Source organism: Manihot esculenta, chromosome 13 (genome assembly GCF_001659605.2).
Source record: "Manihot esculenta cultivar AM560-2 chromosome 13, M.esculenta_v8, whole genome shotgun sequence".
Classification (NCBI taxonomy): domain Eukaryota; kingdom Viridiplantae; phylum Streptophyta; class Magnoliopsida; order Malpighiales; family Euphorbiaceae; genus Manihot; species Manihot esculenta.
Genome location: NC_035173.2, coordinates 32,586,945 through 32,599,705, shown reverse-complemented (window position 1 = coordinate 32,599,705; position 12,761 = coordinate 32,586,945). Strand labels below are relative to the sequence as shown.

Genomic DNA, 12,761 nt, shown 5'->3' with positions numbered 1-12,761 from the left:
ACAAAAAGAAAGTGAAATAGTTGGTATCTAATCACACTCATTTTAATAATTAAATTAATAAAATGAATTAGGGCAAGTTTAGAATGTAATTAAATATTTTTATATTGTTTAGAAGTTATTTATTTTGAATGTTGATTTCTTGGTTGCTTTTATAATGTACGAACATCAAATTGATTGTCCTAATTCATAAAATTGGATGTTAATAGTAATAAATCCCATGTTTGTAGAAATTTAGTTAATTCTGTGTTGATAGCTGACCAAATAATAAAGTCTTGACTCATTTGGGTCGGGTGAGTCTTTTATCATATATCGGTCTTGGACACTTTTTATCTAAAGTAATAACTGAGCTATAACTATGTCACTAGTTTGACCTAGTTAATTAAGTAAGAATCAAGTTATTGCTTGGTGATAAGTAATAAACCAATAAAATTTAGTTAAAAGATTTTCACTTGAATGAGATATGAATTGTATCAAGAAGATTTTCCATTCTCAATCCATAAGATAACGCGGATCACAACAGTTACTGGTATCTTAGTTTGAGGATTGTATTAACTTCAAGATTCAATAACCTCCTCAACGTGGATCTATTTTGATATTTTGCTTGGCCAGCTTTTGTATTTGCTACTGAAATACGTACGTTACATATGATACGTAGAGCTCCAAAAGGGTAAAGAAAGTCCCATGAGGGCCATGCAATTGGATCAGATCAATTAAAGTAATACATTTTCTACATCATCATGTTTGAAGACATCCTTATTTTATGTAATTAAGAGTTTGTTCCCTGCAAGTTAAAATAGTTGAATTTCCTTTGGAGAATTGTTGTCAACCAAAATCAAATCTAGCTTTGCTTTTTCCTCAGAATAAATGGTTGCAGTGTTCAACAAAGAGCTGCTAAGTTGGTATCTCATCACACTAAACTCAGAAACAGTTGAATCTGCAATCCCAAAATCTCCTACAGGTACCCAATTGCTTGAATTTCCAGAGCAGCCACTGCAAAATCAACAACAGAAACCTTCTGATTCTCTGCAGAATGAGATAGAAGATGATGGTGAAAACTGCAGAGGAAACAAAGTCTTCTGAATCTGAGTGGGTGATATCCATCAGAGAAAAGGTCGAACAAGCTCGGCTCCATGATGCAGCAGGCAAAGCTGTGCATCTACAGAGTCCCCCACTACCTGAGAGAAGAGGATGACAAAGCTTATGTCCCTTGTCTCCTTGGGGCCTTACCACCGTGGGAAGAGGCGCCTACGCCAAATGGACCGCCATAAGTGGCGTTCCCTACACCACATCCTCAGGCGTACTAATAAGGATGTAAAAATATTCCTGGATTCCATTGGAGAACTTGAAGAAAAAGCTCGTTCATGTTATGAGGGTTCCATTGGTGATCTTAGCAGGAATGAATTTGTTGAAATGATGGTTCTTGATGGCTGTTTTGTGCTTGAACTCTTCAGAGGTGCTGCTGAAGGATTCAAGCACCTTGGTTATGCAAGAAGTGATCCCATTTTTGCCATGCGTGGACCATGCATTCAATTCAAATAGATATGATAATGATAGAGAATCAGCTTCCACTCTTTTTAAATTTGTCATAATTATAGTTAAAAGAATTAAATTAAATCTAAAAAAATGAAGGGTAAATTATTTTATATTGTTTTATTAATAAAAATGTAGTCTCTTAATATAAATTTTGCATTGAAAGTAAATGTATTTTATATTTATCATATACAATAATAAATAAATTATATACAATAGATATTTATTGCAAATGAATTAAAATGTCATATATAAATATTATATATTAAAATATTTCATTAATCTCTAATTTAGTTTTGATTTATTTTTTAAGAAAAGAATTCAAATAAATTTTTATAAAATTATATAAAATTTTATTTTTTTAAAATAAAAAATTTATTAAGTAAAAAAAATTATATTTTATCATTTTAAACAAGAAAATTATTTGAAAAGAAATCAATTCAGTGAAATTCTTATGAATTTTTTTTTATTTCAAATAGAAAATAATCTATCCTCAACATTAATTATGTGTATATTTTTTATGCATATAACATATAAAAATATTAAAATATAAAATATTATATATTTTAACTTGAAAAGTTTTGTTTATTTCACATTTTAAATTTTTATTAATTTATTATTTTATATGTATATAAAAATATAAATAAGAGATAAATAATAGAAATGATAAAAAGAACATTATTGAAATAAAAGTAAACATTATAAGAATTTTTCTAGTAAAATAAAATTTTGGGGTCATATTATAATTTAGTATTAATTTTTTTAAAATTAAATTAATACTTCAGATGATAAATTGAAAAAATTTAATTTTCTTATTTAAAATTTAAAGTTTTAAATATAAATAGTTATAAAAAAATTTAAATATAAATATTTATATTTTTTATTCAATAAAATAAAAAAATAGAAATAATTTTGCAAAATTTTATTTATTTATTTTTCCTTGTCGGGACTAAAAGAAGTTGAGAATTACGGTGAATCACGCAACCTTGTTAGAACTATGACTAAAGGCCCATATAGCCAACAGTTTGCCAAAATTAAAGGGAAATGAGGAAGCGTGCTCTTTTCATTTGTTTTACCAAGCGATAAATTGTGCATTTCTCAAAGGTCAGATCTGCCTGAGACAATAATTTCTACATCGAAAATTGGCTAAATTGTAAGTCCTCACTGTCTGTGCCCCTTGTCCACCAGATGGGCATTGAAATGTTGGTTTGATTAAATTTTAAAGTCAAACCAAACTCAGAAGAAATTACAAATCAATTCATTCAATTTATCTCATTTTATTGATATAAATCTCATTAATTATTAAAATATTTTATCTAATTAATATCGTACTAAGTATGAAATATAAACGAGAAGCCATTCATTTGTCTCAACAGCAAATGATTCGACTGTTTATATTTTGCTAAAATAACAAGGACACAATTAAAAAGTATCATGAAAAATTTAATAAAAAAAATTTGATAAAAATAAAATAATTGAATTTAGATATTATATTCTAAATAATAAAAAAACAAAAAATTCTAATTAATTTTATAAACTAAACATAAAAAATATTACAATTACAATTGACCCAACCCATGAGCACCCTTATTGTACATTGCCTCCTTGAGTTTGATCCCAAGTGCATATGCCAACGGGGGAGGAACAGCATTTCCAATTTGCCGGTGCTTGTGTTGGATGTTACCGGCGAACTTGTAGCCATCTGGAAATCCCTGATAAGAGCATAATACAAAAAAAGGATGATCAAATTTCTAGAGGTAGCACAACTTGCCACTTCGGATGGATCAAGAGGTTTACAGAAACAAATTTCTAGAGGGGCAACAAGTCTATATCATTGTAGAATGGATCAACAAGTCTGTACAAATGTGTACAAACAAATGAGTACAAATGGATCAGCACGTGCAGCCACTTGTTGTCTATTCCAATGCAACATTCCAAATCACAGCTCAGAAGATCAAAGCATTTAAACATCTCTAGTGGCTTAACCATAACGAGAGAGGATCATTAATAATGGTATGGTCATGTTCAATGCAAAGCAGCTAATGCTCTAGTAGGCAAATGTAATACGTTTATGGGAAAGGTGTGAGAAAGAGGAGACCTAAAATATGATGTGGAGAAAAAAGATAACAAAAGGCCAAAAGGATCACTATAAAGATGCCAACAACTTTGGAATTAAGGTTTTTTTTTCTTCCTGTTGTAGTTTTAGCAATGGCTTAACAGAAAAATGATTCAACGTACTGAGAAATTTAAACTTACTTGAGATCGGGCACACTCACGAACTGTAAGAATTCTGTCCTGTTCAGGATGAAAACACATCCCCACCTTACCCATTGGTTGAGGATCTGTTATTGAAGTTGGAAAGTTCCCTTCCCAATCCAACCTCCCAAAAAGCCCCTTCCACTGATTGTGCCGTTTAGCTGTGTTTGGTAGGCACCACGGAATCAAATCAACCACTTGTCCCGTAGACAATTTAACCTGCATGTCATAACACTAAAAATCAGATCTATAGAAAATAGGTGATATGAAAAATGAAAAATCAGGAGTCTACAACCTACAAAAACTCAATTTTCTACTCGTACCTTTTCATCTGGAAGGTCACGCCAATCAGCACCTGGACGTTTTGGAATCTTCTGACACCTAATGAGATTCAGCTCATTCATTTCTTTTGATATATGGTTCGTCAAAACAGCTGTGTCCCCTCGAATTTTCTTTTGGAACCATGAGACAGGATCATTTTTATACTGCAAAACGAAAGATTAAGAATAATGTATCCTGCATGTCATTATTACTTGATGCCAGGATATTTTGAAACATATTTTGTTATCTTACACACCTCCATATTTGTCTTAGAGGCACCATTTTCTACTGCTGGGAGATCACCAATAGTATCTCTGACAGTTATTGCACGGAATGGGGCACCATTAGCAGTACTTCTAACAGCAGAATATTGTGAATTTTCTGACAACATGATTTTCAACTCTGGGCCAGAAAATACATGCATTGGTTCTGGCCACTCTGGAAGAATCTCATCAGGGGAGGCTGCCCATATGAACGCTCGTTTCCGTGATTGTGAAACTCCATATGCTCCAGCTTCCAGTATACCAAACCTCACCTAAGCAAAAACAAGTTATACAAGTATAACTGCACAGGTAATTATAGAAATTAATGTATCAAATTACATAATAATTAATGTTATCAAGGCGAGAGGTGACACACTCCTCTCTCGCCTAGGCAACATCTATATGTGTATTTATATGTATATCGTATAGATATATATGTATAGATATTGTATTAATTCCTTCCAAATTAGTTAATTAGTTAGTACAATTATAAAAATATATATTCCTAAATTGAATTATAGGCACATTTAATTATAAATATGTAATATTTTTCAATATTGGAACATACTTGAATATTAGAAGTAAACTATGTAGATATTATATTATTTTTTTCCTCATTAGTTAAGATATGTATATATGCTAAATAATTAGTAATATATCTCCAATTAATTAGCATAATTATAAGGATATACATCTCAAATTAATTAGCCTAATTATAGGATATAAATCCCTAATTAATTAGCTTAATTATAGGATATAAATCCCTAATTAATTAGCATAATTATGAGGATATATCCTTTAATTAGTACCTAAAATTCTTCAATCAGCTGCTTTAAAAAGAAATATGAATTAAGGTTTAATCTTTAAAAAGAAAGCAAAAAGAAAAGCCGGGCGATGCTTCGCCTAGCCTCGCACCTCAAGCCAGGTGAGGAAAGGTGCTTGCCTCTTGCAAGAGGCCTCACCACAGCCTTTAATAATACTGATAATAATTTTACTTATAGTAACATCTACCTGATATCCCATCTCAAGGAGTGAAGCCAAAGTTAAACGGAAAGTCTGTCCTTTATTGAAAGACACAAAGTTCCTCACATTCTCCAGGAGGAAGTACTTTGGTCGGAAGTAGTCAACAAAGGATAAGAATGCTAAAATCATCTCACATTGAACTTTACTCCAAGTGCTTTGACTAAACCTATTCATTCCTGAGAAACCCTGCAAAGAAAGACCACCTTCCTTTGTAAAATCCTTCAATACTAGGACATTGAGTTGGTATAAAAAAGGCCAGAATTTCACATACTTGACATGGAGGTCCTCCATTGATGAAATCAACCTGCCCTGGTAATGGCAAATCATTGATTATTTTTTCATCAAGTGATGCAGCCAAATCCATGGCCTCACTAGTTGAGATGCATTCATCTGCATCGCCACACTTCTCCATTACAGCCCTGCAATGCAACCCAAAAGCTGTCAAGCAAAACTCACAGAGAGGACAGGGAAAAGAGTTAAAATTACAATCAACCATTTACCTAAGGATCACATTGCAGTTATTAATAAAAACTAATGACGCTGGATGATTGAGCTTAAATGCTTCTCCAGCAGGCTCTTCATATTCAATAGCCCACTTGGTTGTTGAGACACCTGCAATTTTGAATGAAAGCACCAATAATCAATCATCAGGTTCTTCAGTCGTACATATGTGAGTAAACATACTCAGATTGAAAAATATAAGGATATAAGGAAAAGTCACCAGCTTGCTGCAATCCCTCTGACAAGCCACCACAACCAGCAAAAATATCCAATGTGGCCAACCTTCTCTCTTGAGATGCTTCTCTTTCTCTTTCACCTTCATCCTCACCCTGTTTGCACTTACCCTTCCTCTTCCTAGATGCAGCATCACTTTCCTCACTCCCAGTTGAGTACCTCAATCTGATGTTAGCTGGCAACTTCTCACAAAAGAGATTGGAAGATTATTTACATCTCATGAAGCCAGGTCTTTTTATCAAGACATGATAATCATTAAATAAATTTGCAGATGTGAAGTGGCTTCAAATAACTTAAACTAAATTCATGATTTTTCTACGAGCTGATTAAAAATATTTAGCAAACCAGTCACCTGTTTTAGGGACCCTCTGGAAGGATCATAAAGATGCTCACAAAAGAAGATGTGATCAAAGGTTGCAGCAGCACTACAGGTAGGAATATCACTTTTCTTTCTGACTTCACATTTCCCTCGGATAGCCTCAGCAGGTAAAAGATGCATATCTTCGCTGTAATATATCTGAAATTTTAAGCCATAAAACTCATAAGAGAACAGAATTTAATGGCCACCGTGATATACAAGCATACAAGGCAAAGTATGGTGACAGAAAAGCTAGGGACCCAACATAATTACGCCATAAAATCCTTAGTTTTACCTCGCGAATGTCCGAACAATATGCCTTCTCAGATGAGATGTCCTCTGGTCTGAAAAACCTTCGGACCTTAACCCTGGTGGATCTTGCTTCAGCTTGTTGCAGTTCCTTTTGGACAATGATCTCCAGCAACTGGCACACAACATAAGCCTTCAGCCCTACGTTCCTTCCACCCTTAAAAATTTCAGTCTCCCTTTCAACGGAAAAATGATTTGGACTTACATAGACAAAATCATGAACAGAATACTCGGTCCCAATATATACAAATCCAGTCCTAGAAGAGTTCACTTTGAAAATGTCCTTTTCCATATTAACTTCTTTTATTTTGCAAGAGTAGCAGACACCAGACCCAAGACCCATTGTATCAAGCGGGAGACTGAAAAATGCACCTCTCTCAGGCCAATACAAACTTTTGCAGTAATACTCTGGTGGCAATCCTTTCCTTTTCCTCTCTTCTGCTCTTGCTCTATCAATTTTATCAGCATTGTCATTATCTTTCCTGTGATGATATCCCCAAGGCATTTTCCGAACTTCCACTGCAATTGCCTGTTTGACATCCTGCAAGTCATAATTTGCACACTCATTTCTTAAGAAAACCTCCCTCTCATTGGCTGCATTGCCAAGAACTGTCTGGGATCCCTGCTGCATCATTCTCCCATGAAACATTTTGCTTCCATCCGAAGCTTCAAACATGTACTCTACAAAATAGATTTCAGGAAATTCATTTGATTCATTAAGATCCACTAAAACAGCACCTCCCACAGCAATCATCTCTCCACGAACAACTGCGCACTTATAAATAGCTTCACCAGAATATGTTACACCTACAGGATTCCCATCCCATTGTACCTCATCCCTTGAATAGTTTGATTTGGTCCGTGATGACACCAAGCAAGGCTTTTGTGTATTCTCTGAAATTAATGGAGTCTCCTCTTCAGCATCATCTTCATTTTCCTCTTGCTCCTCAATGCAATCCTCCTCTTTTGCTTCATAATTGGTCTCCTCTTTCAGATCCTCTGGGGAGTAATTAGAGTAGTACTCACCCCAGATTCTGTTAATCAGCCTTGTTGTTGTTGCCTGCATGACCTTCCTCTTGGAAAGCACAGGGCCTGTACAGCCCATTGCTGCTCGCGGATTTAAATTTGGTTGAATCTTCTGCATAATTTTTTTTTTGTTCACCACCCATTTGGTATGGTGTCTATCCTCCATCTCACTTGTAAGACCAACAACAAATGCACATTTCTTTATCTTTTCATCAGGAAATTCAGCAAAAAGCTGTAGTATTATCTGCCCATGCACAACCACATATCTCTTAACAGTTGCTGAGTCATGAGAAATGTAACCGTGATCATCTTTTTTGAACTCAGATACTTTCCTGATTACATCTGCAAAAGAAAGCCGGGACACTCGGCTTTGCTCTTTCAACAATGTAATGATGCTTCTCGCAAGTTTGGCTGTTTTCAGAACTGGTTTATACCATGGAGAATATTGCTTTGATGGCCTTCCAAGTCTATACCTGAAAACAAGGGGGGGAATCATACACTTAACACCATCAGAAACAATTCATGACTAATTCACAACAGGAAAAAAACACTGTTCATTTATGATTATGAGAGAACATGAATAATACCAGGCCATGTCAGTGCGGATAGATATGAAAACCATTGAAGACCCAAATTCAATCATCCACTCCTTTATTGCACTCAAAAAGATTGGCAAGCCCACATCATCCTGTGCTCCTGAACACCCTGAGGAAGACTGATCAGTACCATTATCAAGGCAGAATCCACTTCCATCATCTTCAGTCATCCTTCCTGACCCAAATATGGTGACATCTATATCCTCGCAAGGTTTCATAGGAAGAAGCTCCAAGGAAATCAACCTTGAATCGGAGTTATAAAGTGACCAATTATGGAGCATTTTTTTAGGAAGATCATCAGGGTCGACCATGATGTGCTCATCACTGTCAATAGCCACATATTCATCAATTTCTTCATCAGAATGTTTGTAGAACACAGGCAAAGGGTAGTCATTAGCAATCTCATCTTCATTTATTTTTATGTAGACTGTATTTGTTGATGAAGCTGAACCCTGATTTTTCTTTTGCTTCTTAGTGGATTGCCAATACTCTTCTTCTTGCAAAAGTCTTGCCAATTTTGCATCTTCATCCTCCTCGGCTCCACTGAAGGATGAATTAGACAGTAGCACATTTGATTCTGTGTCTCCAACTTTTGGGCATATCATCAAATTCCCACCAGAGCTTGCTGCTTTTGCCAGTACAAAGTTTCCATGCTCGCGACTCTTGCCTTTCAAGGCAAGAAGAACAGGCAAGCCTGCAAATTTCTGGTCATTCTTCTTTGAGGTCTCATCCAATCCTATTAGTTGGTTATAAATGAATTCACCCTGAGAAATGACAAAATCCTTAATAGATGCTGCACCTGAAAAACACTTGCTCCCAATCATTGATCGAACAACCCCTGCAAGCAACTCATCAAGAGCGAGGTCAGGATTCCCTCCAGATGATTTTGACAGTTTCTTGTACACCTCTATACAAACATGAGCCTTTTCGAAGAAATGGTCATAGAACTTTTTGTAGCTGCTTGCAGGTTTTAGGCAATCATAATCAGCAATATCTGTTGTAAGCCATACAACTGGAGAGCCATCTTCATAACCAGAAATGCTCCACCCTTCTATCCTTCCAAAGCCTTCACATCTAACACGTTTTTCCTTTTCCCTCTCAGGACCCTCTTCAAGAGGCAATATAAGACCAGATATAAACATATCATCAACTTCAATCATCTCAAGGGGCTGTGGGGTTCCATTTGCATCATGCACAACAAAATCAGCTAGTCTCCTATTTGGACGACCTTCGTCTTGTTCATGTGTAAGGTGAATAGCTATAATCTCTTCATCTGCAAATTGATCGTTCTTTAATTCAAGAACAGAAATCTTTTCAGATAAATGTATAGATTTCTCCTTAAAATCTGTGCATGCAGCAGCTCGCTTTGGCCTTTTCCAGGAAACAGCAACCTCTTCCTTCCGATGAGAGCAATTTCGCTTTTTTACTTTTTCTCTGCTAGTTAGTACCTTGCTTGCACTAGAAACTGAGGATTTTGTTTTTCCTTTGTTCTTCTTCATTCCTATGACCAAATACAAGTCCAATGAGACAAATATACCAGGAAGTTCAAATTGAAAAGGATGCTGAGACATCCAAAGTACTGAAATCAGAAACCAAAAGGAAAAGGCACACAATAAAAATAATTATATAGAAATGACAAATTCACTTTTGAACATGTCTGAATTTCGCAATAGCCAAAAGAGAGACAGCCAGAATAATTACATAAGAGTAAAAATAAATGTGGAAAGGATTGAGACAATTTTGGCGATGGCATGCTTATACTATCACAAAGATATCATATTATGGATCGAGCTATTAAAATCATCACTATTATAAATGCAATGTATGTAATGATTATTCAAATTTAAAAAAAAAAAAAAAAAAAGAAAGAAAAGCTGCAGATTCAATTAAGAAAGACAACATTTGAAGGAAGCTTGCATCGGCTTCATTAAATGGCCCATTTAAAGCCATTGCAAGTGGCCTTGCCACAACCTATAAAAGGCACGTAGGAGAGAGCTTCAAGCATAAGTTAAGAGTTGAGAGCATCAATTGAGAGCTTCAGTTGAGAGCAGATCAAGTTTTTGAGAGCAAAACAAGTCTCAGAGTGTGAGAGACAAATAAGAGTGAAAGAGTAGAACTGAGTGGTAGTGAGTGGTGAGAATATTTGTTTTGAGTGATATTTTCTTTTGTTGTAAAAATTTTAACCCTCAATGAAATTAATATTTTCTAGTGAGTTGCAGTTTTTAATTGTGTCCCTATTTCTTCCTCCCATCTCTAATTTTCCCTCATGAGCTTCAACCATTCCCACAAATTCTTTCTTCCATTGCATTAGCATTCGGTTGCAGAACTAGACAAGGCAGCCCTCTGTTATTGATAAATAAAGGAAGAACATGAAATAGATCACCAGCAAACCATCAGATCATGTGAATAAAACCCCATAAGTATTATTTTGTTTTGAATTATATTGCTCATATAAAGCATCTCCTAGAGGAGTTAATTAAAAGCCAGATAAGATGAAAAAAATTAAACAAAGAACCTACGAAGTAGAAAACTATTTTAAGATAAAACAAAGGCCATCTGGTTCTCAATTTCCTTAGTTGTAATCCCAACAAGTATCCCAACAAGTACTCTAACAAGCAAAGGTTCAAAATCCCAATTGCTAAAGCCACTACCATATACAGCCCATGAGTATTCTCTTTTCAGGTTTCAATAGACAATCTTTTAAAACCAACTGGTTCAAAGTAATAAATTGAACTACACAAACCAATAATGAGAAAGCGAGAGATAGAGATAGAGAAAGAGAAAGAGCACCTGTATCATACTAAAACGTCAACAGCATAAAGCAGCTGACAGATTTAGGATCAATAAACTTAAAAAATGAAAATAAGAAGAACGTATTGAATGATAAGTAAATTACTCAGCACCTGATTCAGAATCGGAATTTTCGTCCACTGAATCCAATAGCGCTGCAGAACCCATTCTTCAGTTGAACACAATCTCTGGCTTGTTACTTGTGAATCTTTGAATTAGAATTAACTAAAATAACCCAGCAACGGGTAAAGAAAGATACATCAAACCACAGCAGGAAGATGCTAGACTAAACTCGCCAAATGGGATTGTTTGCCTCTCAAGTCTCTCAATAATGCATTTTTATTTCAAATAAAATCCCAAGAATGGTAAGAAAAAAAGAGGGGTGAGCGGGAAAATGAAAATTTTGGCGCCCATTGTCATTTTTAGCAAAACCCTTTCTTCGAACAGGAGGGTAAGCAGCTGGGCACACCAGTCAAGGTAGTATGTAAAAATTCGGATATTCTTACTAAACCAATTAAAATAGAATTCGGTAATGTGTAATTAATATAAATTAGAATTCCATAATGTGTAATTAATATAAATGAATTGTTTTATATATTATACTTTTATAATACAAACAATTTATATAATGAATTAAAATGTTTATATTTTTCATAAATTTTAATTTAAAAATATAATAACTTAATTATATATTGACTTCAAAAAAAATAACTTAATTATATATCTTAAATAAAAATTATTAATGAAACATATATTTTTTTAAATAAGCAGTCGGGTATTTTTTAATGTAGATGGAATTTTAATAGGATGAATTTTAAATAATTATAATTATATTTTATTTTGATTCGAATTTAAAAATTAATACTTTTGTGGTTTGAATCCGATTTAAATTTTATATATATATATATATAAGTATTTACTATCCGAATCTATTTATATAAATAATTCATTTAAATAAAAATATATTTTTTATAATAATATTTATAAATTTTTTATATTTTTATTTAAAATTAAAATTTAAATATTTTCTAAAAATATTAAATTTTTAAATAAAAATTATTAATAAAAAAATATTTTTTTATATAAATTGAAAATTAAAATATATAAACTAACTATATTCTGATTTTATTTGGGTTAGGATGAATTTAAATAATTTATATTAATTTTTAATTAAACATGAACATTTTAAATATTTTTAATATGAATTGAGTTGTGATAATCGCTGTACTTTATTCACCTTTGACAAGGTAGTCACAAGAAAGTTGAGCTGGCCCAAAACCCGTGAAACTCTTCAGATCGATCTATTCAACATTTCAGACCCTTATTCAGATGTGCGGGGCAGACCTAATCACCCGCAAGTCCAGATATCTAATTCGATGATGTGATATGAGAAAAGATATGACAAAAGGAAAAGGAATAGAAAAGGAGAGTGAAATTTGCTGGCATGGAGACTAGTGACACTATAACAAAAAGGCTGTTAGAGATTATTAGCAAATAAAGACAAAAGAAAAAGGAATAAAAAATGAGAAATATATTTCTCACTATCTCCATCGA

General features: G+C 33.7%; 1 protein-coding gene and 1 pseudogene across 1 annotated transcript; one reads left to right on the top strand and one right to left on the bottom strand.

Annotated features, from left to right (window-relative positions):
- Positions 1-28: 28 nt before the first annotated feature.
- On the top strand, positions 29-1,589 carry LOC110629285 (annotated as a pseudogene).
- A 1,383-nt stretch (positions 1,590-2,972) lies between these two features.
- Positions 2,973-11,666, bottom strand: LOC110630157 (DNA (cytosine-5)-methyltransferase 1). Its single transcript, XM_021777504.2, has 12 exons — positions 11,321-11,666; positions 8,409-9,918; positions 6,782-8,294; positions 6,481-6,645; positions 6,115-6,310; positions 5,894-6,005; positions 5,665-5,812; positions 5,382-5,579; positions 4,364-4,642; positions 4,110-4,271; positions 3,787-4,005; positions 2,973-3,242 (listed from the first exon to the last, which is right to left on the bottom strand). Exons 1-12 carry the CDS (start codon positions 11,373-11,375, stop codon positions 3,090-3,092), a joined length of 4,710 nt encoding a protein of 1,569 aa, XP_021633196.1. The 5' UTR covers positions 11,376-11,666; the 3' UTR covers positions 2,973-3,089.
- Between the last annotated feature and the right edge of the window lie 1,095 nt (positions 11,667-12,761).